At 42.4% G+C, this 27,935-nt stretch overlaps 1 protein-coding gene across 2 annotated transcripts; it reads left to right on the top strand.

Annotated features, from left to right (window-relative positions):
• The first annotated feature begins 521 nt into the window (after positions 1-521).
• LOC108163589 (myb-like protein I) lies at positions 522-27,418 on the top strand. 2 transcript variants are annotated; one of them, XM_033393955.1, is made up of 3 exons: positions 522-562; positions 24,305-24,658; positions 24,734-26,481. In XM_033393955.1, the coding sequence occupies exons 2-3, from the start codon at positions 24,517-24,519 to the stop codon at positions 26,479-26,481; spliced, it is 1,890 nt and encodes a 629-aa protein (XP_033249846.1). In that variant the 5' UTR covers positions 522-562; positions 24,305-24,516. The 2 variants fall into 2 exon arrangements, with proteins under 2 accessions (XP_033249846.1, XP_017154457.1); XM_017298968.2 differs by lacking the exon at positions 522-562 and adding an exon at positions 22,561-23,100 and having other exon boundaries at positions 24,734-27,418.
• The last annotated feature ends 517 nt before the right edge of the window (positions 27,419-27,935 follow it).

Below are 27,935 nucleotides of genomic sequence, written 5' to 3'. Positions count from 1 at the left end.
CAGCAGCGCTGCGGCTGCGACTGCGACCGGCCTGCAACAATTTCATTTTCGATTGGTTTGGCGCTGCGGCAACAACAACAACAACAACCACAACCACAAAAAAAAACAAACAAACTAAAGTCTGCTTCGAAAATTCTAGCGAAAAGTGAAATTTCAAAAACAAAAGGCCAAAAACCCAACGACGAAAGCCGCGGCCAGCGGCGACGCCAAGAATTTCATAACTGAACTGCTGCGCAGTGTGCTGTGCCGCGCCTTTTAGCCTTTTCTTTTGTAATTTGTGGCGCAATTAATGAAATTGAAAATATGCAATTCTTCATATATGTACAATGTATGTCTGTACGTATGTAATGCATACGTTAACATATATGTGAATGTAAATTAAAAGAGACGCAAATAAACCCCATATATAGTTTTTACATACTATATGTATATATTTGTGCATATAATATATGCAATAACCCAATAAACAACAACACGTGAGACCGGAACAAATATAAAAAGAAACAACCGAAAACGTCGCGATCAAAACAAAAAGCCAAAACATTTCATCCAACAAAAACAAGTAAGCAAAAAGACAAGTAGTACACGCAGGGAATACCCTGTATTTGTTTAACGTAGCATGGAGACATATAATCCTCACAATCAAATATTTTATAAAAGTTCCAATAATACTGTGTGTATAAAACCCTAATATGTATATAGGGAGGTCAGGTGTCCCGGGAGATATACATTTTGTTCTCCGTTGACTGATGAAGACATTCTTTCTAGACTCGGAAACTTTATATTTTGGTAAACCAATAGCTCTAATATTTTGGTTTGTTAAAGGAAAGGCCTTAGGCCAATAACGATGATAGCCTAATGTACCCAAGCAACACAGGGTACCAAAAGCCTATCGCTAAATTTTCGGCGCCGCTCTCAACTCTGATCTCTCTCTCACTCTCTGTCTGCTCTCCTTGTCAGTCTTTCTTCGCGTCGGTCGCGATGATTATCACGAGCACGCCACTGACTCACGCCACAGACTGACGACACTCCCCGCTGCCCTTGCTGGGACGTTTAATAGAGGCATTCACTCGATTATTTGCAGTATTGTGTCGTGTTTGTTGTAGCTGTTTCTGTAGTTGTATCTGCGTTTCATTCATAAACCTTAAACTTTACGCGGTGCTTGAGATAAAAGCGAATCACTAAGCAAACAAACAACGAACCAACTACTAAAACAAGTGCAGGTGCGTCTCTCTGTCTCGAGAGAGAGAGTGAGAAAGAGTGAGAGCAGCGCCATTAGAACGCATATAGAACTTCTGATGTCTGGGTGTTGCGTCTATGGAGAGATTACGCGCGTTTTTGCACGCGGAAGTCGTCGGACGGCTTGGACTTGACAGCGACAAAAACAGCGAGAACAATTACAACTACGACGCGACGTTGCGTTGGCGGCCACAGCACACACACATATTCGAAACAAACAGTGCAACAGAAAAGTTGTTTCTTTGTTTCATCGCACAAGTATGCACACACTCTCTCCTCTCGTACATATTCGAGAACAACTCGCATATAACGGATATTTACAAGCAAACAGACTCCCTCCCCTCCCACAGAAAGCGCAGACAGGAACAGAAAGAGAGAGAGAGGCAGACAAGTGTTTCACAGGAGCAGAGAGGGAGAGTGAATGAGACGGCCAGCCAGACAGACAGCAAGTGCAAGTGTGCACGTGTGTGTGTGTGCGTGTGTGTGGGAGAGTGTAACAGAATTTACATATACATTTCAGAGGGTATGAAAACCAGATTGTAACGTCTGAGGAATCTTGATTCTAGAATGAGATGGGGAATGGTTAGCCATCGTTCATATGTATGTATATGTATGTATGTACATATGTATGTAAACTTGTACACGAATATATATTATATGTATAGTTGTATATCTGCCTATTTACTTGAAACACTATGTAATATAGATTACAGATACAGACTTTGTGTGAATACTATTTATTTCTCTGAAATCCTACCAGAGATATATCTTTAATGGATAAAGTTCTATGTCAACATAATATAGACAGATCGCAGCTGCATATACAATATAGATATAATATTAATATAATATAATATTAAGTTGTATGCTGCTTAGCCTGTTCCTGGTTCTTTGTAAGACATTTCTTTTTAAATACCCTCTTCTTCATCCTATGCATTGCCTTGCGTAAAATGCGTTCGGGGGGCTCATCTCCAGGCGGAATACATTCTGTAATTAATATATGTTTTAAACTCTAGAAGTCTAAATGGTAGTTTACCTAGCAAAGCTGCAAAAAATTCTTTGTGGGTCCTAAGGGCCGTCTTCCCTTAGACCCCATCGACGTTATATGCCAGAACAATGTCCTCACTCAGAATAAAGTGCAAGCTGGTTAAAACGCCAGCTGGCTGATTAATTGATTTCATTACTGTTATCTGTAATTGAATCATTAAAATATGTATGAAGATAAGACAAAGAAAAAAGTCAATTACAATTTAGAGTTTAGATTTACTTACATAAATGTTCCTATTTCATTTTAATTCTTTTTCCAATTTTATTAAATTTTCCTCACATTTTATTGGGAACTGTTTCCGAATGGGACTCATTTTCGTCTTCTGCTTGACCAGCTGCATGATTAAAACAGTTTGATCCGCCAACATTTGGACCACTGCTTTCAATTGATCTAAAAAAATGTTTTGAATTAATTTGATTAAACAAATGTTTTTCTATTAATCTTTATTAGTCTTACCACGATAAAATGCATTCTCCAGTTGCAGAGTTTCTAAAAGTATATAAATACTTACTTAGATGTATTTTTTCCACTATTCATTGGAAACAAACTTCTATTTACCCGTCGTTTTTTTGAGCTCATCTAAAGCGTCTGAGCAGGTTTTACCTTTCTCATTTTCTGGAAAAATCTCTTTTCCTTCACTGCAAAACGTTACCTTTGCAAAGTTAGTTTCCCTTTTACTCTTTTGGAGTCTATGCAAATGCCTATTGCTCATAATTTTATTATAAATATATAATATATTTGCACGTAACCCTTTGTTAGTTTATTTATTAATCAGTTATGGTTAGTTTTTCCCTATGACATCAGTGCATATCCGTTAAACTCCCCTTAAATCACACAATGAATATTAGTTTTATTTTCCATAATATTGCTTATAATTTTAAGCTCACAGAGTAAATAAAAAAATAGAAATTGTATTTTTTGTTCTGACGTAAGAACCCCAAGAAAGTTGTGTATTCCTCTATTCCACACAAATTGACTTTTGAGCTTAATGAACCGTTTATAAAAGTATACTTAAATATCGATGACAAATTTCCGGTAGTTCCTATAAGTGACTGAGTCACGTTGTGCCGATCTGAATGAAAAACGGCTGAACATCATCTTCATGCACGTAGTAATAAAATACCTTACAGATGAAAGTAGAACCACATTTGGTCAGGCATATATTTTTTATATTTTCAAGATTTAAAGAATTGTTTACTTGTCGTTAATGAACCCATAAATCTCAATGTAGAGCTCATAAATGAGAGGATGCCAAAGGGGATACAAAATAAAGACGCGAATCAGCAGAGATTCAGGGCATTGTATGTGCTCTTTTTCACAGGGTTACATACATATGTATATCTTCTTAATTAAATGATGTTTCCTATATAATGCGGAATATATCATGCAGCAGCATGCGAAAATGTATGTCTTGCTTCTTATCTTTTACATATGAAAACTAAAGAATTTTAGTTCTCTGAAAGAACTTAATTTAAAATTTTATTTTGAATGTCTATAAATCTGCTAATAACCATTTAGCAAATCTAGCTTAATCGATTTAGCCGTTTAAAATCCGCTTACGCATGAGTCTTGACTTGAGAGCGGTTACATAACATATTTCACACCCATCAGATCAACTTTTATCATCAAAACTTAAGGCTTGACGACTAAACCAAACGATGATTATAAACGAATTATCGATTGAAGATTATTGTGTGCAGTTTTCGTGATTCAAATGTGACTCAGAAATGAAACAATTACCGTCAATTAGAGAGGCAAATACATATTAAAATATGTGTACTATGTAATCGCAAAATGGAACCCAAGTGATGCAATAGAAGTCGTAAACAAAACCGAAATCGCAGTTCACTTTTGTTTCAACATCCTTGAACCCGAATTCTGGGTAACGAATCGGTCAAACATGGTGGAAAGAAAGCGTCAGTATGTGAATTTTTGCCTGCTTATCGGTCGCTCACTTCACTGAAATCCTGAAACTCCGTCATTTATCAAATCTAGAATTATTTCCACCACCCACATACACATACACATACAAATGTATATAAACAGAATGACTCGATAAATATTGAAACAAAGGCCACAGCTGACGGCTGCACTCCACATGTACACATTTACATATGCATATACAAATTGGTGGCACTTATCGAGAGTGATAAGCGGAATGCATTCGTAATCGACATACATAGAGAGAGGGACCCACAGCCGTAGCCCAAACCCAGACCCAGAGCAACCAACTGGCGTGGCCCTGGGTGCAGATAAGCTGGCAGAAAATCAAATATTGAAGTCGGTAACAGAAAGAACACACAGAGCAAGGCAGAACGCTATAATCGTAAACCATATGCTCAGATTTATAAGTGGAAAATTAGCTAATTGTAGGCTAGGCTAATATTTGCGACACCCAATAGGATATTTGTGGATACAAACGAGAACAAAGTTGAGCAATTTCTTGTCTCTAGTTTTTCAAATACTTTAGATAAGAGCTTCATACACTTTCTGGGTGATAAAAAACTCTATTTGGAAGCATTTACTGTAAAACGTACTACATATTACTAGCTTCTTCTTCTGAATGAACCGATAGGGTTGCATTTCAATAGATAATTTGGTATATCTCTACCACGTCTTCTAAATTATGACTACCACATCCCTGGTCGGTCTTTCCTGCAGAAATATTTGGTTACTCCACCTCTTGTGGTCTTCAATTGCAACAGATGGATGGATGGATGTAGCTTATGAGGGATCTGTCCCCACAAAAGTTACCAGGTACACTTGTTCTGGTATGTCTGTACAGGGTGTAAAAACAGTTGTTTCTCTGTTTAGGGGGAGGCTGGTGCGGTAGCAGAGCGGAGAAAAAAGTGTGAGGGGTCCCAACACGCCAAGAAACGATCTCAAGGTCTTGCGACAGACTCAAACACACACACATAATGAGATGCATATAAAAACGTGCATGTGTGTGTGTGTGTGCGTGCAATGTTGTGTGGGGTCAGGCAAATACGAGTCTCGTCCCCAATGTGAATGGCAAAACCAACAACTGTGGGCTCACTTGCACTCGCCAAGAACAAGAACAAAAGAGAATGAAAACAAGAATGAGAATGAGAAAATATAAGGCCTGGCCAACGGGGGGGCCGAAGCTTTTGATACCCTGGCAGATCGATCGGTTCTATAGCAGATATATGATATATGTATATGACTTTCATTCTAAAAGATTTCCTGCTTTAGGACTATTTAAACAAAAAAAAACACTGAGAATATGCTTCCTTCCATTGTCCCTACATCCATCGTTCAAATTGTAATACCCTATGTAGGGGTACACAAAAAAAAAATAAAACTGAATTGAAGTTGTTTTTATAACTCCCCACTCATAAGGGGCTCTGCGTGTGTGTGTGTGTGTGTGGGGTATCTGTTTTGCAAACACTCTGCAGAGCAGAGCAGAGCCGAGACGTCGCCGCCACCGTCGTTGTCCGTTCCGATCGACAGTAGTAGGTTCAAGGCCAGCGCCTGGAAGGTTCAAAATACTCGACAGACAAAAGGAGTGTGCCTGTGTTCGTGTGTTTGTGTTCGGTCTTTGTTTGTGTTTGTATGTGTGGTGTGCTACCACGCCCACATGTGCATAAAAAAGCGAAACTTATCGCCCTGCCCTGCCCTGCCCTGCCTGCCTGTCGCTTATGTAATACAATCCTGCAATGGGGGTGCCAGCAGAGGAGAACTCTCATTCCATCTCCCTCATACAGCTGCTGTGTAAATAAGACCACATTCTAGATTACATAAAGGCGCACAAACACACACACACACACACACATGCTCTTGCAGTGACATCAGGACACGCACACCGTTACAGTGGAAACAGCAAGATCAGACAGCCGGCCGAGAGAATGCCACAGAACAAAACCATGTTACAGTCACACTCTGTCTGCCTCTCCCTCACTCTGTCATTCTGTCCAAACACATAGCCACACATTGCGTATGTGTGCCATTTATAAAAGTTCTGCGAGAGAGCAGCAGCAGCAGCAGCAGCAGCAGAGCAGCGAAGCAGAGGCAACGCAGCGCAGCCAGCAGCGCTGTCCGCAGAGTTAATGCACTCCAACAGAAGTTCAAGGCTGAACAAATCAGTCGTTCGTTCGCTTGGTTCGTTCGCTGGGTTCGGTTGCAGCGCCCCTGCCTGACAGCCTGCCTGTGTATGTTTTCTGCATGTGTGCGAGTGTGTGTGAGTATTCCAATAAGATCATTTTGGCTGCGGCGCAAAAATAAGAACAAAAAAAATTTTCTCGCATTATTGTTGTATAAATTAGCACAGCGTATGGGTGTGTGTTTGTGCATTATAAAAATGCGCAGCTGGCAATTGGTGGGGTAGTCGCATCGAACCTCTTGGACTGATGCTGCTCCCTTTGCTGCTGCTTCTTCCTTGGATTTCCCCCTTCTTGTTCTATGTAAAATATTCAGGGTAATGTAATGGAATGTCTGTCTGGCTGGACTTCTGTCTTTCCATCTCTCTCTCTCTCTTTCGCTTACTCGGTCTGTGTGTGTGTGTGTGTGCGTTCGACTGGATCTGTTCCAACGCAAAAGGCTCGTTAAGTATGGCGGATTGTGGCCTACCCCACACCCCCGTAACAGTTGAAATATTTATGCATACTTACAATTAAATTGATATGTATACATGCCAATGACTGCGCCACTCCCCCCCTACTCTCCCATTCCACACATTCTGTGTGCGTGTTTGTGCTGTAAACAGACTCAAGTATTATGACAGAATTGCATTTGGATTAGGCTGGTCCTTAACCCCAGAGGCTCTTTCGGTTTTGTTCAGGAAAAATCGAAGAGAAGTTTTCCCAGCTGTAACAGTATTCCAATACGACATTCCACACTTAATATAATTACTTATTATTTTTGTTTAGAACCACTCTAATGAACCCACTTGCTGATTAAGATTATATAGTATGTAAATCGCTTAACTAAAAATGATGTAATTTCATCTTACGATTTGTAATCTTTCGGAGTCGAGAAACAGGAGAAAAGTTTCCATAAAAATGATTTCCGTCTTCCCATAGCCCATACCCATGCCCCCGCAGCAGCGATCGTCTCTCAACCTGCGCATGACATCACATGCATTTCCCATTACTCAGCAAAAATGAAAATTGCCAATTAAGCTGACGAGTGAAAATTCTTAGAACTGTTGTTCGGGGAGAGCTTTTTGCGTAATCGAATTTTTTCAGCAATATGCAAATATTGCATCAACAAGCTGAAAATAAATAATAGTACTAAGTACAGAGTGCACAGCCTCCATGACCTTGAAGCTTTGAAACTAAAATTTTCTCCCTAAACTAAGAGATTAACTTGATAAATAGACAGACGGACATGGCTCGGCTGCAGGGTATCAAACGGACTGTATTTGTGTGGCTGTCTGCCTCCGTAGAACAGAAATATGATTTACGAAGCAGAGGAAAGAGAAAATCAACCATCAAATGCGATAAGAGACAGTTTTTGGTTGAAATAAGGGGTCGATTGCCTGCTCTGGTCTGGTGTGCGATAGAAGTTCAACCATGTTGCAAGCTAAAGTTCAAGCAAACGTCAGAGCTGGTATGAACCCTTGTTCTTATTCGTATTCTTGTTGTTGTTGCTGGTAATCGTCTGCAACTGCGCAAATTGCTTAACTGACGAAAGCAGAGGCAGCAAAAGAGACAGTGAGAGGGGAAGAGCGGGGCGACAGATATGACCAATCAACCTACTTAAGGGGGAGGGGCTTGGAGGGGCCCTGTTGGCGCTCTAAATTTAGCATTTCTGAAGAATTTGTTGCTGTGGCTGTTGCTCTTGTGCCTGAGCTCGGGCGCACGCTGCCTGCCTGCGCCGTTGGCATTTTCTGCTATAAAAGGGATAATATAATACATATAAAACGTTCTGCTGCCTACTCGCTGCATCTGTGTGTGTGTGTGTGGTGTCTGTCTGTGGTCCTCTCTCTCTCTCTCTTAAGCATTTCGTTTTCATTCTTATTCTTCGTTTATTTCGTAATAATCGCAACATCCGCTGGCATCGGGATTTTGAGGGTTTGGGGAAGAGACTTGGGGACTGCAACTGCAACTGCGACTGCGACTGAGGTTGGGGTTGGGTCTTCGATATATTCCCTCCTCTGCCCCTCTGCCCCTCTGCCCCCATCACACTTCGGCTGCGCCTGTTGTGAAAGGCCTCGTGTACGTGGGGCTCTTTGTTGGCTGCAACGATCCGTTCCCGTCTCCCTCTGCGATTCTTGGATTCTTTGTGTGCTGTTCTTGTTTCTTCTTTGTGTTTGTACTCTTCCTCTTTTTTATCACTTTTTGCGTTATATAATTGTAATTTACAGCGACGTTTTTATATAACCCATGGGGCGTATGCTTTATGTACCGTTGTTATAGCACATATTACGTATACGTATATCTGGGTATCTTTTAAATTAATTGGGTTTAGTAACGGTTTTTTTTTTGGGAGTGTGGAGTGTAAAAAGTAGTCGATAAGCAAAAGAAACGATGATCTTCTCTTGTAAATGCAATACCAAATACGTTTACAATTTTCTTCTACACACTTGCAATACACACAATAGTGAAAGCTCTTATAGGGCGACGACCCGTAGAGAGCTAACCAAGGTTCCAGAATGTTTCGTAGAGACTGCCGCATAAGAGAGTTGATACATAGTTTCTTAGATCCACCAATGGATTATGTTATACCAATAGTAATGAATATTTAATGGATAACACAAATACTTGTAATAGATAACGATTTGGTTCTGATACTCGGTTCGGACCACACGCTTTTGGCTTTGGCCCAAGGTATAATATTTCTTTAATTTGCAACCAGGGCAGGCAAGACATTTATCTTAATTGAAGATCGCGCGAAAGTCTAAGTGCAAATAAGCGGTTAGAGTTTTCTATTTGGCAACAACACAGCAACAGCACAGCCACTAACAACAAGACCATACCATCCGAAAGCAATTTGGAAAGTTGTAACTTGCCCGAATGCATAATTCATTGGGTTCGACAGTCAGTACGGCAGTAGTTGGTTCGCTCGGTGGTACAGTTGACACATTAGTCCGTAGACAAAAAGGCACACAGACACAATTGCAAATGGCGCTCGAACCAAAGAATGAAGCAAAGAGCAGGCCAGCGAGCCACATATGAAAGCAGCGCAGCCACAGAAGCAGCAAAAGAAGTTGTCAAATGGCCAACAAATGAAGCGCATTGTGCAAAACTTTTACTCTGACAGTGGGCCACGCTTGTTGTACCCTTTGAACATGGGCGGGGTACTAACACTTTGCCAAGAAACAGAGATCTAATCTCTGTATTCCTAAGAATTTTTGCAAGCTAAAAAACTAAGGTTTCTAATTTTTATTCGATAAAAACTTAATCTAAAATATACATATAATAGAAGAATTTATAAATTAAAATCTATCTAGACCTCGCTATACCTCAGGGTATTATGCACTGCGAATATATCTATTTAGCTTTCATGCATTTTTGTTTGCCCTGGGCCATGGTCATCTACATTGCTCTTGGACACGGACGTGGTTGCTTCTGGCCGAACTTGAGCGGGCCAGAAGAAGACGCCAACCAGCCAGCAGCAGAGGGCCGAAGCAGAAAGAAAATTAATTAAACAATCAATTGGCGTAACACTTTCTCTTCTTGAACAATAAAAATAAAAAATAGTAAAAGATTTTTATGTGGCTCGAGCGGCTTTAATGAGCCACGGAACGGCGGTGTGTTGTGTTGGGGCGTGAGTGAACGTTCTAAACCGGTGTTCGGTGACAGCTCAAGCATGTTCGAGACGAACCTGCATGAAAGCCGGCCACTAGGTTGAGCTCTTGAGCTTGAGCCGAGCTTCAAGACTGTGCTGCGCTCTCTCGAACCGGTTTCTTGTGCTCTGAATTTGAAATTCGGTTTGTGTGTTGCGTCTCCAGTGGGAGGGGGGGGGGGGGGGGGGGGGGGGGGGGGGGGGGGGGGGGGGGGGGGGGCACGGTTACTGGGGCTGGAGTGGAGTGGAGTAAAGCGATGACGCAGCTTGTTACGTTCTTGTGCTGATCTTGCCGCAGCACCATACAAAGTAACAAAGAGAAAGAGAGAGGCAGAGGCAGAGATAGAGAGAGAGAGAGCGAGAGCGAACAAATCCGTTATTTGACCCAATTCTAAACTGGAAACGAACGAAAAAGCGTTCGAGAGAAGGCCCCCAAAAGAAGTTGCAGCAGAACAGCGCTGCTTACGTGTGCATACGTGTGCTTGTGTTTGTGTGTCTTGCGTGAAAGTTTCATAATTACATGGTCCGTTCTCTCTCTCTCTCTCTGTTCACGTCTTACTGTTGGTTAATCGCCGTCTCAGTCTCTGTCTCTGCCGGCGTCCTCTGCTTGTCCCACTTCTGGGGAGAAAGTAAGAACGCAGCGATCGCTCTGCTCGACTCAACGTTCCGTTTCGTGCTTTCTTTATTATCATTCTTGTTGTAATTGATTACATAAGACAAAAGAGGGGGGGCAGGCATGTTGCGTCTCTCTCTCTTTCGCTCTCTCTGTGTGTGTCTGTGTTCCATCAAACCTCTAAGATCAGATCGGCTTAAGCACTGTTTGCTCTTGCGGTATTCGGCTTTTTTCGGGTTCTGTCTGCCATCTGCTCGGGGATCGGATCTGTACCATGGGCCTAACGGTATTGTGGCCTAATATTGTAACACACTCTCTCTCGCTCGCACAAATGCGACTGCCTGTCTAATCATGTCGTTTACCCAATTCTGAAAACTTGTTTAGTTGGCAGAAGTCTCTTTTTCCCCACTTATCGGACTCTTTCACTGTTCTTTTTTCTTTATTGGTTTCTTGGGCTGAAGAATTTGTTCGGTTAGGTGGGAGTTACATAATTGCTTATCGCCCTTTTTTTGGGAGATTTCTTAGAATTTTTTCTATTTTTAGCCTAATTCTTATAGCTGGCAAGAGGGAGGGTTAAATGGGGTTTAAGGTATTAAGGAGTGACTGATAACAACAAATAATTATTAATAATATTTATTTTTTTATTGCAGAGATAATAATTCAGTGAAACTATGTACATATTTGTTATATCCCCTACATATATCTTCTTTCCTCCGTTTGTGACTCACTGCCGGCCTTCCAGAAAGCCTCCAGCACAAGGTTCCATTAAGGTCTTCTCCTCCTTTGAGGAATCCCGTGTGTATCCGGAGTCAGATTTTGCTCAGTTCTAGTCTTTTATGGGTCCTTTTTTACATGATATTCGTCAGCCATTTTCTTACCCTGCTCTTGTGCCCAGATGTGCCAGAGCATCTGGCATCTGGTTCTCGAGAGAATATTTACAAGCATGTAAAACCTGTAGAACGGGATGTTTCACAAGTTCTATTAGCATTTTCTGATATGAGAACATGCATCAGTAAATATTAAAGGGTTATGTAAGTGCTATTTGAGGTTTATTCATGGATAAAGAATCCAGCCATCAAGAAAATCTACATATAGAATTAACTAAGAGGAACATTTCTGTTTAGTTTTACTGTAAAAAGAACCTGGTATGTATTCACAGAAGAACAAAGCCTCGTACAGGCAAACAATTTAGAATCATTCGTTGAAGTTTTCCTCAAAAGCAAACAAATTGTAACACAGTGTTATCCCACATAATCTAAAATCCAGCCCAAATATGGTAAAGTTTTCCAATTTTCGTTCTTAAGCATCTGTTAGTTTTGATTTCTCCCACAAAGTCCCTATTTTTCGTTGGCATATCCGATTTCAGATCTTCTCCATCTTTCTACGGATCTTCTTCCTACGTACCTTCTAAGCGGCGTGTAATGCACTAATTGCTTTGGGTAACAGTTAGATTTCTATAACGAGAAGCGCACACACACACGCTATCCGCCCATACCCCCCTGCCCATATCCACTCCGAATAACAGGTTGACAAAAGCTAAACCTAAAAGCTACTGACTACAGACTTTTGAAGCTCAAAGCAACAAATAATTTCCAATTAGAAAGAAAAAACTCGCTTGGACTTGATTTACCCCAAAAAAATCAACACCAACAACAACAGTGACAACAAATAGCATTATGTGAAATTCTAATAATTTCATTACGAAAAAAAAGAAAGCCACACAATTGTTGTTGTTGCTGCTGTGGTGCTGTGCTGTGCTGTGCTGCTTCTGCCGAGCTTTGACGTCGCTGCGTGCATTGACTTTCCATTCTTGTGCCGCGGCCAGGGCCAAAGCTTCGAGTGTTTGAGAGTGTGTGTTTGTGTGTTTTTGTATGTTTTTGTGTATTTGCTTTCATTATTCTAATTTCGTTAACCAAAAACACAGGCAAACTTCTCTAACCAGAACGAAAAAGATCTGTCACAGAAACACGATGTACGAAGATTGATTGTAGAACTTAAAAGTGAAACTTTTGAAAGGATTAGCAACATTATACATTTTCTATTGATCTACTGCGATATATACGATAAGTATGCTATATGTACATACATATGTAGGATATATGCATTCTATGAGAAGTTGTAGTGCCGTGGATCACAGCTCTCAAAATCCTTTTTGAGACAGGCATTCCATCTTCTTGTTTTACTTATTATATTTGTACTTAGTATATTTTTTGTGCATTGACAAAAACAGGCGAAAACTTTCTTTTAAAAACTCTTAAACTTCCAGAAATCTCTAGAGATTTTTGTGGAAAATGCCTGATTAATACCAGTATTACTTGGAACTGCAATGTATTGGCATATGGTTTTCCTTATACTGACAGCTATAATGATCCGATAAGGAAGCCATTGGTAGCCTGTTAGATAATATTTACACATTAAGGGGCAACCCTCGGCTCCCTTTTATGCATACTTCCCTAATTTTTCTGGCAGGTTTAGTAGTGGATATTCTTACAGATTTCTTATCAGTGATCTTCAGTGCTTTAGAGCCACCCCGTTTTGGAGTCAATTAGGAAAGTTCGAGTTAGAGACGTTCGACTGTGTGGCATAAACAAAGTGTTTATCAACGGAACAACACGCCAACAAACGGCGTAAATAATGAAAACAAACTCGTAAATGAAATCAAGTTGAATGCACACACACACACACACACACACAGAGATGGCAACAAAAATTATAAAATTGTTATTATATGACGAATTTCTTTCGGATACTTAACAACAACAAAACTTGCACGATAAAAAGAAAGCAGCAGAAAGCTGTCTGTCTCCCGGTCGCTTCAGTCAGTCGATGGACGTTTCTACATGTGACGCCCGACCCGACCGCCCGCCCGACCGACCGCCCGACCGAGTGTTCGTTCTGCAAAACATAACGCAAGAGAGCAATGCTCTCCCAATCTCCCACTCTCTCTCTTTCTCTCTCTTACTCTCTCACTCATAAGTGAGCTTTTTTTTGGCTTTGCAATCGATCATTGAACTTTGGTTGTGAAAACTAGAGCAAGACCCAAATTTCTTCACAACGCCAGTGCATACACACGCACTTAGCACACGCACACATGCTCGGTGCGAGTGTGTGTGTGTGTATTATCAGCTTCTCTTTTGCTCCCACTCTGTGGATAGCTTTCTTTCTGTCTTTCTTTCTTGCTGCGCTGCTGCTGTTTGCTACTGCTGCTGCTACTGCGGGTGCTGGCGGGTGCTGGCGGGTGCTGGCTGGTGCTTATTGCTATTACTATGTACCTCTTAAGCCCGTATGACACCTCTGCCACGGTGCAGCAGCGGCAGTGCAGTTGTATAAGCCTTGTGGTAAAGTATCTTAGTCAGAGGATTATATATAATGTATGTCATTTGCTGCTCAGATTAATTTCTACTGCTTATCACAATTAATCAGTTTTTTGTTCCAATATATTTGGAATTAGTTCTTTGGGTAAAATATTATACATGGAGCAGGGAACAGAAAAAACAACATGTATTAAAAAAATATACACTTTATAATTAATATATAATTTAAACTCAAATAATTATTGTGAGTAGAACAATCTTGTAAAACTAGAAAAGAAGATAAAATAAAAAAGAAAATCCGTCCCCCAAGCTGAAATCAGTACTGTGTCCTTACAGAATCGTTCAAAACGATCACAAGATATAATAAATTTTAAAGTTTGTATAAGATAAAGCTTTAAAGTTTAAATAATACCAACAAAATTGTTTGTCACAGTCTTTGGTATTATATGGATGGAAAATCCAACCTAAAATCCCTCAGAATTTTATGGCCAACATCATACAGGCTTGCTTCCCCATGTGGCATTATCGCTTATGTTAAGTGATTTCTCAACTGCTGCCTTTGTTTTGTCTTGTGGGTTCCAGTGATGAAAGCAAAAAGCCAAATGGCTTTCATGGCTGTGTTCTGTGATAAGAGTCATAAATATACCCATACCCATTTCTATGGATGTGCATGTGTGTTAATGTGTCACCGGTCAATACGCAATAGACCTGAAAATAATAAATAAATTGTTTATATCAAATTATAAAGTTATCTGTGAATCATTCGAAAATTGGGGGCACGTTTGGTTCCAATTGGTTTCATAACTAAATATTTGATTACAATTCTATATGATTAGAATTTCCAAGGAAAATTGTATGCTATGGTGATAATCATTATAAGATATGGCTTTTATACATATTATACTAGAGGCAAGCCCCCAGCGCACATATCTGGCGACGACCCAAAACTTTCTTATATAAGGGAGATAAGATTTTAGTCTGATTTTCTAGACCCTTCCAATGAATAAACATACATTATATTAAAATCGAATTAAATCATAACCATATGAAGGAATAATCGATCTGCAAAGGTATCTAAGACCTCGGTCTCTGAACAACCCCTTTCTTTCTGGTGGCCTGATAATACTCGACTGGTTCTTTCATCAAAAAATTACTCTTGAGAACTATTAAATAATAATCAAATTGATATTCTAGAGCTGTCAACCAAATGTATAAATGTTAGCTAATCTTCAGTTTTTTTTGGATCAGTTCAATAACAGGAAGTGCGTTTTACTTGTTTCAAAAGATCGTGTATGGAAGAGATATGGATGGGTCATAGAAAACCTATTTGGTTCTTAATAACTGATCAATAAAACGTTTAAATTGGATCGGCACTATACGATATGCTACCCACACATATAAAAGTTGGTAGGGGGCCAAAGAAAGTTCTTGGCTCGAATGGAAACCGTTATGGATATCTTTACAGATAAATTTCGGTTTCGTTTGCGCCACTAAAGAACGGTCTGATATCAAAAGTTGCTTGGAATTGGGGGATCTCCGGCCTTTCACAAGTGTATGTGTGTGTGTGTGTGTGTGTGTGTCCGAGAGACGTTTCGAGGTTCGGTGTGAAAGTTGTAAGCTCCGGCATACGCCAGCCAACACATAGCTGTTGTTGTTATTGGCGTTGCTTCTGAGATTTTCGGCAGAGGAAGAGCAAGACCACGGGCGACTGTGAGAGAGTGAGTAAGTGAGCGATGTGAGGGCCTGCGTGTGCGTCTGCGGGAAGTTCATTCACATTTGCACTCATTACGCGGCCAAACGTTGGCGTCGCTGCCCCCGCACACACACAGATACACGCGCTAGAAGTGTTTGTATGGGATGCAAGCGCCCCTCTAGTGATGCTCTCTCTCTCTGCTCTCTGCTGTGGCCGTTGGTTTGAGTGAAGCCGATGATGATGATGATGATGTGCCACTGCTCCCGACTGCACATAATAATGATATTTTCTAAGCACACTTTTCATCACGTTGCCGCTTACAGGTGTCCCGGATCGATTGCCAAGTCCAGGCCCAGCAAAACTGTTGCGCCTCGTTTGACGTTCATCGTACGCCTCGCCTCCCGTTTCTGCTGTTTCTGTCGTTTCTGTTGTTTCTGTGTCATGTAATAGGCACAACGGAGTAGTGTGACTTTCGAGTGCCCGACCTGAACCCGTCCCGTGCCATAACGTCCCGACCCCCCGCCCACCACCACTTAAGCAACGTGCTCCGGGTCTATCCCGGGCGAATGGTGTAAGCTCCATTGCACCTCTCTCCACTCCACCCCACTCCACATCGCAACCCTACACATAGACCGCTCAGTAGGCCAGCTAGCAATCGCTTCGAACTCGCACAGTCACGTTTGCTGCTCACGTTTTTCTAGCAGCGCAGCCAGCGTTTGTCCATCGAACAGGTTGGTTGTTGCACGGCGCGGGGTCTGGTCTGGTCTGGTCTGTCTTCTGTGTCTGTGTGCCAGCGTAACACAGTTTGTTAGAAAACGGGGGCTACCTGGACAATGGGGTGGGCCGTAGTAGGGGATGAGGGCAGTAGGAAGGGCCTGGGCCTGCCTTTGAGATGTGGTGACGTCCAGCGTTGCTGTGGTAATGATTGTGGCATATTTTCTCACGTTGCACAGCCGGACCAAACACAGAGCCAGTGGCCAGTGGCCAGTGTCCAGAAACATCGATGATGATGATGATGAGGTTGAAGCTGTCGATGCAACACTGCTGCTGCTGTTGGGCACGCTTTCGAGGTCAAGAGACGTGGACTGGTGTGTCGTAAGCACAGAGCAATGGAAAATTTATACAGGAAGCACGCCAAGTTCTATAAATGAATAGATGGTAACACACTCATATGTATCTGAGCAAAGGATAAACTTTATTTCAGGTATTTGGAGGATATTTATAGAAGGTAGGGTTCCTAATAGGACTACAGATAAAAGAATTAAAAGAGGTTATTTTGTATTAAAGTTTTTTCAAAACTCAAAGAAGTATTATATGTTAGATGGCAAGGACTGCCTGCATTTATACGACTATTTAATGTAAGAACAGGTGAAAGAACTCATTATTTTCATCTGCTTTTGCCAGGGCACATACCATTCCTCTAAAAGTTGTTTTGAATACATTCAGTATCACCTTGTTTCTCTATAGACCATATCGGTCATTCCGCACACCTGGAATTCCACACAAATTTACGTACGAGAGAGCAGTGCAATTCGTCTCGGAGTCTGCTCTGAAATGTGTTCAGCAATTTGTAAATAAAACCTTTTGCACTTGACAAATATATTTGCTCTGTAATTAAACAGAAATGACTGTGCAAAATCACATTGCAAAAGTTACATAATTTTCCCCGCGGGTGTTTCGAACGGCTGATCAGATCAGAACCGGACAAAGAACGAATTTGTATGTGTACCGAGTGTAAGTCAACGATTGTAATAATAAATTGAATTGCATGCAATGTCATTAAAAAATGTATTTCCAATATGTGTATTTGTAGGTGTATTTACACAGCGGATTTATGCATGTGTATGGAGGTGATTGCTATAGAAGTAGGTATGTATTTGATAGCAAATGTATAGCACTGGAAAATAGAAATTATGCATACTTCAACTCGCTATTACTTACTGAGTTTTAGTGGATATAGAATCAATAATTAAACATCTACGGATACATCCTCAAATCTGAGAAATTCTGGAAGAGCTATAGACTGTTTAGTACCATAATTAGCGCGATAACTACTTAGCTGAAGATAACACTACCATTTTGGTGGGATTTATCAATTCGCTAACTATCTTTACTGTGTTCATAGCGCTGGATTATATGCTTTAGACAATACTTAAACGACCTATACGAACACTATCTGACAGATAAGCCTATATGACAAGAAGTACTTAATTCAATTAGGGTGTAATCGATATTCTATATAAGCCTTATCATCGGGGAAATCTCACAGACTTTTGGATGAATTGTTTGAAATAGCTTTTGAATCAAGTAATTGTAAGTATGCGAAAATTATTAAAAAATATTGCGTGCATTTGTGGGCACTACACCTCCGCAGTTCCTTGCGATTCAGGGCCATATAAATCTTATTAGGTCATAGGATTCGAATGCATTAAAATGGCTTGCATTCATGCAGGAACTGGCCTCGTTTCGCTGGGAAACAACCTTCAATTCGATTTCTACTGCACTGACCTATCGTACTTTATTCCCAAAAAGCCGGCAATGTATCTGCAGCACTGTCACTCCAATGCAGGTTATATGGCCACATAGCATTACAACAACAAAAACAGAACACGTTACCACAGAGCGCATCATAGCATCTGCAATCAATCTGTCCACTCAACCATTGTACATTTTCACTACCTCAACAACACGCAAAAGTAGCGAAAGAATGGTATTGGTTGGTATTCCGACTAGGAAATGCCCAGCAGAGTGAAAAAAAAGGATATAGACATGAAAAGCATAGAAAGTTAGAGTTATCCCTATTCAGAGGGTATATAATACCAATATCAATAGCTCTAAGCCTTTAATTGAGTATAGACACAGATTTTTCTTTATTTGGAGTGGGGAATATATATTCTATGGGAATATCGGAAATAATCTTACCCTACGCGAACCCAATCTACCCTCACAGTTTACTACTACCGGGTATGTGAAATAAAAGCTCGCGAAAGGACCAACCCCTCACCCTCATCCAGAGAGTGGAAAAAATAAGGAATAAGAAGAATATAACCTATATTATATTGGATGGAAAGACACAGGGTGGTGGACACATAATGGCAACAATAGCGTGGAATGTTCTTCAAGAATCGCGCAATAAGTGGAAAACACGTTAAATTGCAGCTCTACTCAAGTCGCCAACATGTGAGCTGCTGCGGCGGGCCGCTTCGCTCTCGGGAGCGTTGCACTGCTGCCGCTGACGTCGCTGCCGGGCCTGGGCACATTCCCCAACACGTGACCGAGGCGGGTGCGAGCGTCAGCGTCGCGCGCCTCTCGGTATAAATAGCTGTCGCGTTGCTATAACTTGACTGCCGATGCCAGTGCAGTGCAGTGCGGGGCGGTGCGGTGCGGTGCGGTGCGGTGCGGGGGGATATTGCTCTGGGTCTCTGCTCCGTGGGTGTGTGTGGAAAGGCAGGGGGAATGCTGGGGCGATAGCTTCTATTACGTTGTTGTTCTTTCAGCTGTCGGCGACGTTTCGTAACCTTTTTTGGCGTTATTTCTGGCTGTAGTTCAACGTCAGCGTCAGCGTCAACGCTTGCGTTGGCGTTGTAACTGTTCGCACTCTCTCTCTCACTCTCCCATTATTTCTTTCTCCCTGCAGCCAATGGGAGAGCGCTGATTGTGTGCGTGCTTGCGTGCGTGCGTGAGTGTGGGTGATTTATTCGAGGCTCTTCCATGTTCCCTGGGTAAAATGTTAGTGCATACTCACTTTGAGCCTATAAATACTAATCGTTAAGGGTGTAATATGGGAGGTTCTCCAGAATATATATCACTCATTTTGTGTTCGAGTATATTTGCGTATGTTTTCCAAGCATTATATCCTTATACTAACATTTCACAAGGTCTACAAAATTTGTATTTAATGGAAATTTAAGGAAATAAAATCAATTTAGCATAATCTTTCCAAATGATTTATCTCAAATTAAAACAGAACTAGTCGCTTGGAGACCACTAATATACTTACTTAGAACACTTGGAATGCACCTTGAAAGGGGTGGGTGGCCTGGAGGAGCAGCGGCAAGGTAGGGTACAAAACTAAGCACGATTGGTTCGTACACGTGAATCCACTGCCTCACGTGGATATCGCTTTGATCGCGTAACTGGGATTTGTTCATGATTAGCAGCGGCGGCGGCAGAGCTGCTTGAAATTCGTCTGAGATTATTTAGTTAGTACGGAAAACCAGCTGGAACCGGCTGGAAGGGGTCAAGTGAGTGTTAGGTAACAGGTGGATGGGGGAAATGTTGTTGGTTTTGCTGCTCAGAGCTGTCTGGGACTGTAGAACGACTGTGACGAAAAAACGGAAGGCGGACTTGAGTACTCGTAAGTTCTGGCTGAATTCTAAAACTAGATTCCATGTCCATCCATTCCATTGATAGAAGAGATATTACCAAGACGGATATGGTAGCTTGAATCCACATCCTGTTAAGACAGGGGAAATTAAGGATCTCCAACAACAGTCGAAACTATTAGTCTAAGAACCGTGTCCAACTAATCTTACCACTAACCTCTTTCTTTAGTGACTTATTGCTCACTGATTGATGATTCTATAGTTCAATCAGTGATGCATGGTTCAAATATATTTTGACAAAATCCTCCATATGATCACAATGATTTTGCCTCATATACCCCTTGTTCATGTTTTTTAAAATGCTCAAAATATTTTTTTATCACAAATTTTAATTTATTTAATTTTATTGTGTGATAAAACAAACATAAACTTGTAAATCTTCATTGAAACTCTCAGAAATCTATTTATGCCCAAAATATGTTAATTACTATTAATAATATTTTTTCTAAATAATTCAAAAGAGTTTTGTTCGCATGCCATTAATTTTATTTTAATACACTAAATACAAAAATTTTCAGTGATTTTCATATACAAAACTGGTTGATAATATTACCAGCTCAACAATTGTTTCGCAGAACTGATATGCACTGTTCTTACAGCATAAATATCATCCAATAAGAATGCTCTTCCTGTTCCCAGAAAAGACCGGGAGAAAAAATTACTTTACATATGCTGTATGCAATGCAATGCTTTTTATCATAATTTTTTCCTTTTCCTCGCTCTTTCTCTTTTTTTGTAGGCTTGCTTCTAAAAGATAATCCAATAAGATTCCCAGAGTTGTAGCTACATATTTTTATATTTCTATTTTTTCAGCAAAGTTTGATTGAAAAAATGTACAAGAAACGAGCTTTTCTTTTCTGGTTCCCTTTGGCTTTTTTATTTCATTGATGGACAAACATTTTGCAGTGTCTGTTATCGCTTTAGTTGAAGGCGTTTTGTAATCACCTTTGAGAACTTTTTTAATTCGAATTCAATAGAATTCATTGTTTTGATAGTGTCCCACAAAGGTATATGTATATACTCACATATTTGCTTATATTTGATTGCCGAGTGTTAGTCAGTCGTCGTCGAGTATCGTCCCAGAACTTACATAATGTTTCCACAATTCCACTTCCTTCCCCGTTGCTTCCCGGTTGAAATGTGAGAGTCTTTGTTTGATATTGTCGTCTGGCTTCTCTTGGGGTCTTGAATTGCAACTTACTTGTCCGTCCCCAAGAGATAACCTTATCTGACAAAGGGTCTATTAATTGATTTATATAAAAGTATAAAATCGTTTTGTAATGGTCGGCCATGCAGACAGTTTGGTAGCAGGATGCAAGTAGACCTCAGAGTGGTAATACTTCTGACTGCAAGTACGAGTATACTCGTATCTGTTTACCTTCTCGAATGGGGCCACGTGATCGTTCAAATGAGCGCACTTCCCTCTCCACGGAGTACATACTAAATATAACCATATTTGAATGGCTGTTAATTGCATGCTGCTTTTTTCCATTTTTATTATGTAGATCTGTGCGGGCAATAGTACCGGATGCCTTTATACACGTGTTCATTATTGATCATTTGATCGAATTCGATAGGATATACTTAGAAATCAGTGGAAATACATCTGTGGGTATACAAGATGACGATACTTGTTTTAAAAATTCACGAAAATCGTAGAAAATCATTGCACAATCAATCAAAGTTCAATGTAGATTATGTTCCTTGAGGCAACAGTAATAGATTCCTATATGAAAAAAATATTCTATTCTAAACCGATGAAACCAATTACCATTTTTAAATTAATACTGACAATCAGTGTTTCCATAAAGAACTTATTGTTTTGGCTTCCTTGCCTGTTTGTTGTCTCTATCTTCTTTTCTTTTGTTCTCTGTTCGTTCCTCTCCTTCTATCTATCTTCCATCAAAGGTACATACATATATGCATATGCATTTGTGTTTGTAATTGCATTCTTGATTGCTAATCATGTGTTTGTTCTCTGAATATTTTTGTGTAAGACGCTTGCGTCACCCCGCCGCGACAACTGGCACACCAATACCAATGGCAACTTAAAGCTCACACACAGACACAGACTCTGTCATAAACACTGCCAGAATCAGTCGCGGTAGCAGTCGGATTCTCCGTCTCTGTCGCAGAGTGGCTCACGCGGCCAACAGCACCTCCTCCAGTCACCTATGGCAGCGTCAAGAGCGCCCCCGATTTTCCCCCTGCAACCAGAAGCGGCCGGGCAATCACGTTCTAGTTTCAAATTTGCAGCTCAGAACGATTTCAGACGATTTGGACGGCTGATTACTCAACAACGGCAATGTGATCGCTGGCAACGCGCGCAACAGGCAGCACCGGACGCAACATGTTCGATGGCCCCCCAATGATGGGAAAATTTCACTTTTACCAGCAGCCCGAATGCGCCAAAGGCGGTCGAGCATGTTGCGACCTGTTTGAGAGGCAACCGGAGTCGCGTGTAGCGAATGCGTGCAGCCCCAACGTGACCGAGCGCCGTCGAAGCGGGCGACCGACAGCGGAGAAATGCTTTTACAAATTCAATTGCGCTTCAGAGTTCGTCCAAAGCGGTTGTGGGGCTCTCGCGATTTCGGTTAAAACCACTAGCAGCAGCAGTGAAAACGTCAACGAGAACCGTTAATACAAGCATTCGGCCAAGTGCGCGATCCGCAACAAGACACGGCCCCGCCAGAAAGTCAAAGAAATCAGAAAAAGAAAAAACCAGAACGAAAGCCAAGTGCATAGAAAGTTTTTGTGGTTCTAAGTGGAACAAACAAAGTGATTAATTTGTGGATTAATTTCGATTTTTGGAATGCAAATATCAGTGGAACTATCATTAAGCATCTGCCACCGGAACAATACAAAAGAAAAGAATAACTGAAAAGTGAGATAAAAATATTTTCGAAACATTATGTCGATTGTGTGCACGCTGGAGCAAAAAGTGAACTTTTTCAAAGCGGCTGCAACAACCAAGAATCTGCTGATTCTGAAGAACAGCAACAATTTGGATACCCCCTACAAGCAGAATAATACCACGAACAGCCACAAGGATTCCCAGCAATGTAGGTGTTACCAAACAACAACAAATCGGGACAAGAACAGTTACCAGTTAATCGGAAAAAGAACAAAAATTTGCCAATTTCTTATGAAAGCGGGAGGGAGAAATAGAGAGAGAGAGTCAGCATGGATGGCCGTGCACGCTTAGTCATTTTGTTTTTGTGAATTTTGTCAAGGCAGAGGCCAGCAGCAGCAGCAGCAGCAGAGAAGACGACAGCGACTGCAGTCGTTCCTCTGTTGCTTGCTCTCTGCTGCTGCGGCGAGGTTCTTGGGGGTGGGTGGGTGCCGTTGCCGTAGGGGTTGCCTGCCGGCAGCTGCGGCGTCAGCGTCGACGTTAACAGCGTCTGGCCGCTGACGTGACTGGCTGTACAAGCGTCGTGCATGTGTATGGGTGTGTGTGATGGCGAGCACATTGAACTGTAAATGCCAATTCGATGGTCACGGTGAGGGTGAGGGTGAGACGATGCGACCGAGAGCACACACAGTCCAACGCCAATCTCCGACGTGCGATTTCTTGTTTACGTTCCGACGCCGCCGTCTGTGTCTGTGTGTGTGTGAGTCTGCCTTTGTTGCTGGTTCTCTCTCTCTCTCTCCCTCTGTGTCGTCTAATTCTCGCCGATTCTTGCATCATTCCCCGTAATCATTGTGTAAATGCTTGTGCTAAAAACGAAAGCAATTTTCGAGTGGAGTTGGTTCTCCTCCCCCCTTTTTGTGGGTTGGGTTTTTGGGGGGCAAGGGCAAGGACCATCAAACAAAGAAAGTCTGCGTGTGAGTGTTTGCCGTTATTTGTGTCTGCCTCGACATCAGACCAGACCAGACCAGAACAGCAGAGATCGCTTTAGACACATCGGACCCAACGGTTTTCGAATTGAGTGGGAACTCTTGCCAACTCCCCCGATAACGGTTAGAGGAGATAACATTATAAAAGAAATGTCATAAATATGTGATAAGTGGCCGTGTGTTTCTGACAGAAACAGGAGATAGCCGGTATCTTGAGACCTGAAATTGGCACCATGGTGTTTTGTTTGCCAAGAAGATCTATGGATAAGGATAGAATTGATGATTACAAATTTGTTAGCCTGTTTTTAGGCGTCAAAAAGAGGAGGGTGTTTTTTATAAAGATAGAATGATCCAAAAATAAATATTCATTAATAAATACCGTAATAAATATGTTAACTTATAAATTATTCCCTTACTCTCTCATTCCAGTTGCACGCACACAGCAACTCAATTCGCAACAGCAACAGCATCTGCACCAGAAACTAGTGCAGTTGCAACACTATAGCCAGCACAAGCTGAGTGGCAGCAGCGGGGACTACCCGTACGCCCCACACCACCACCATCCCCTAGCTCTAGCAGCGGGCGGAGCACACCTGACGCCCCTGAGGGATCCAGGAAAGCAGCTCTACAAGGACGCTGCAATGCCCGAAGTGCTCAGCGGCACCCCCACCAATAGCCACAACAAAGCCATCTCCAGCTCGATCTCCATGATGAACAACGTCCGCATGACGAACATCTCCCCGACGCTGTCGATGAACGGCAGCTCCAACGAGGCCACAAATTGTAAGTCCATCTAGCAGCACACCAAGAAGCCAATTTCCAATCTAACTAATCTCTCCTTTCTATTCCCATTTGCAGTGCATCCCCTGTCCATGTACGGAGGATCCATCAGTCCACAGTCCAATGACAGCGGCATGTCCGACAGTCTAGGCAAATTTTCCCAAGGCAACGGCTACGGCGACAACATGATGGGCAAGAACTCACCGAACGGCAACGGGCCGCAGTCGGCCATGACGGCCGCCCAGAAAGAGCTCTTCTCGCAGCGCAAGCAGCGGGAATTCACGCCGGACAACAAAAAAGACGAGAGCTACTGGGACCGCAGGCGGCGCAACAACGAGGCGGCCAAACGGAGCCGGGAGAAGCGTCGCTACAATGACATGGTGCTCGAGCAGCGCGTCATCGAGCTGACCAAGGAGAACCACGTGCTGAAGGCCCAGCTGGATGCCATACGCGACAAATTCAACATCTCTGGCGAGAATCTGGTGAGCGTGGAGAAGATCCTCGCCTCGCTGCCCACCAGCGAGCAGGTCCTGAGCAACACAAAGCGCGCCAAGATGAGCGGCGGCGGCTCCTCGTCCTCTTCGTCGCCAAACGATGACGGTGGCTCCTCGCCCAGCGGACACTCCCACAGTGGCTACAACGGACAAAATGCTCCACTGACACCTCTCATATACGGCCCCAATGGCAATGGCCGTCAGTCCTCTGTAGAGCCGCCTGTCAAGAGCGTCCATCATGTTCAGCATGCGCCTCCACCACCGCCGCCATCACACCTGCAGACGCTGGTCGTGCCCCAACCCCAACACCAGCCCCAGCATCTCTACCAGCCACAGCAGCCGCAGCAGCAGCAGCAGCAGCAACAGCAACAACAGCAGGAGCCCACACCCAGTGCCGACTGCAGCTCACCGCCCATCGACTCGCTCAACCGCCCGCCCACCAACACAATCGCCAGCCTGCAAGTGCAGCTCCAGCAGGCGCTCAATCGCAATGTGCGGCCCGAGGATCTGGACAGTCTCCGCAAGGCGGTGGCTGTCGGAGCCCTCTATAATGCCGCTGCCGTGGGAGCACAGGGTCCTCCCCCACCCGGTGCTTCGCTGTATGTGCCCGCACCGGGTCCGTATGTGGCCGCCATTAACAAGGAGCACCTGGAAGCCGCCGCGTGGAGCCACAGCGTGGAGGGAGCCGTCAGCAGCAGCGCCGTAGATGCGGTCAGCAGCTCCTCTGTTGCCGTTTCAGCCGCAGCCAGCGTGCTGAACCTGTCGCGACGAGCCTGCTCTCCCAGCTACGAGCACATGCTCTCCTCCACCACATCCTCAACATCTTCCCCCGCCTCTTCAGCCCTCTCGTCCGGCTCTTCGGGTGCCGGCTCCGGCGACGACGATCAGGAGCTCGAGCCGCACGTCCATGGCACCCATCTGGCACCCCTGCAGCTGCAGCGCAACAGTCCGCCCCATGGCGTTGGCAACAGCGATGCCAACAACTGTCTGCCCCTCAAGCTGCGCCACAAATCTCACTTGGGCGACAAGGATGCGGCGGCCACAGCTCTGCTCTCCCTGCAGCACATCAAGCAAGAGCCCAACTGCAGCCGAGCCTCGCCGCCAGCCTGGAACGATGCTGGCGACAACTCCAGCGACGAACGCGACTCTGGAATCTCCATCGCCAGTGCGGAGTGGACGGCGCAATTCCAGCGCAAGCTGCTGGTCCCCAAGGAGGGGGCCGCCGGCGCTGTCGTATCGACGGCCGAACGCGATCAAATGCTGAAGACGCAGCTGGAGCGCCTCGAGTCTGAGGTGGCCAGCATCAAGAGCATGATGACACTCGCAGAGTAGGCACGGGAGCAAGAGCAGTATCAGGATCAGGAGAAAAGAAAGCAAGGCAGAGGAGAGAGAGCGAAGAGACAGAGACTCTGGTTGAATCAGAGTCGAGGTTAAGTTTTGCGGAGCGCTTAGAGTAGAGCGGATACGAAGCGAGAGGAGAGGAGAGAGTTCCATGGCGCCAGTTGTTCTCCTGACACACACATACCGAATCACACACAATTTTTGAGTACGATTATATATAGAGTACCTCCAGAGCTACATATAAGGAATGGAATGTTTAACCTGAGTCCAGGGAGTGTCCAGAGTGTTGACTATTAGAAGAGTTTATATCTATCGAAAGATGTATTTTTATCTCCATTCTATCTCTATCTCTGTTTGTATCTGTAACTTTAAATGTATCTGTGTTTGTTCTGTAATCGTGTACTCAAAGCGTATCTATTTATATGTATCTGTGCGTTAAAACTATATAGATCTCGTCTAAGTCGGAGCTAAACGATGAATCCCTAAGATCAACAAGAATTTCTTTCTTTCAACGTATACGCTATATAGGAGATTGGTGACCAACGCGAGTCGGGGTCACCAAAACACGTTTATGTGTCCCAAAAAGTTTCCTTATGCACAGATTGAAGATTGAAGATATATATTTTGTAGGCAAACAAACGTTGCTAAGTATTTTGCTATTGTACATATTACACAATTATGCTATATGCTGTATTCCTACGATATCGTGTACATAATTTTAGTTGCAAGCTAAGCTTATTTTATTTTATTTTATACTATATTATATTTAATTGCGTAGTGAAGCAAAAAACATATACATTAACCTTTAAGAGAGAAACGCGTGAAGCACATTCAAAACTTGAGAGATGCAAGAAATCTGAAAAGAATTCGTAATATATTCGACTATATTCAGCAATAAATAATTTTAAAAATGTCTCCCTACCCAAAATGTTTGTCGTTCCCAATTTATTTATTGTTTTGCTGCTGCTTTATTTGGGCGCTGTAGCGCTGTAACTAAATTTTATCAAAGTTTAAGAAACTCTGAGAAAAAAACAAAGGAAATACACACTCAATTCGATATGCATATACTATATACTATATATTGTAGTTGTTGTAGATGTGTATTAGTGTTGTAGCAGCCAGTGTAGTCCATGTGAGAGCGTGCATTCACCTTTGCAGTTGTATTAACTCTACAAATAACTATTTACCCATATGCTAAAGCCACACTACACAAAGGAAATGAAAGAGAATGAAACACACACAAGAAAATACATATGATTATTACTATTACTATTACTATTACTATTACTATTACAATTACTATTACTATTACTGTGCTTACGCAGCTCTATCTATATGACTATATTGATATAATGTGAATCTATACCAACTAAATATATACATGGAAAAAAAAAAAATATATATATACATATATATAACTCGTTTGTGTTGATCAATGAAAATAA

This window comes from Drosophila miranda, chromosome 4 (genome assembly GCF_003369915.1).
Source record: "Drosophila miranda strain MSH22 chromosome 4, D.miranda_PacBio2.1, whole genome shotgun sequence".
Classification (NCBI taxonomy): domain Eukaryota; kingdom Metazoa; phylum Arthropoda; class Insecta; order Diptera; family Drosophilidae; genus Drosophila; species Drosophila miranda.
This window is presented reverse-complemented; position numbering and strand designations above follow the sequence as displayed.

Coding starts and splice junctions, on each gene's coding strand:
- LOC108163589 (XM_017298968.2), top strand. CDS start 22,950: ATGTCGATTGTGTGCACGCTGGAGCAAAAAGTGAACTTTTTCAAAGCG. Junction 23,101..24,304: donor CCACAAGGATTCCCAGCAAT/GTAGGTGTTACC, acceptor CTCTCATTCCAG/TTGCACGCACACAGCAACTC. Junction 24,659..24,733: donor CTCCAACGAGGCCACAAATT/GTAAGTCCATCT, acceptor TCCCATTTGCAG/TGCATCCCCTGTCCATGTAC.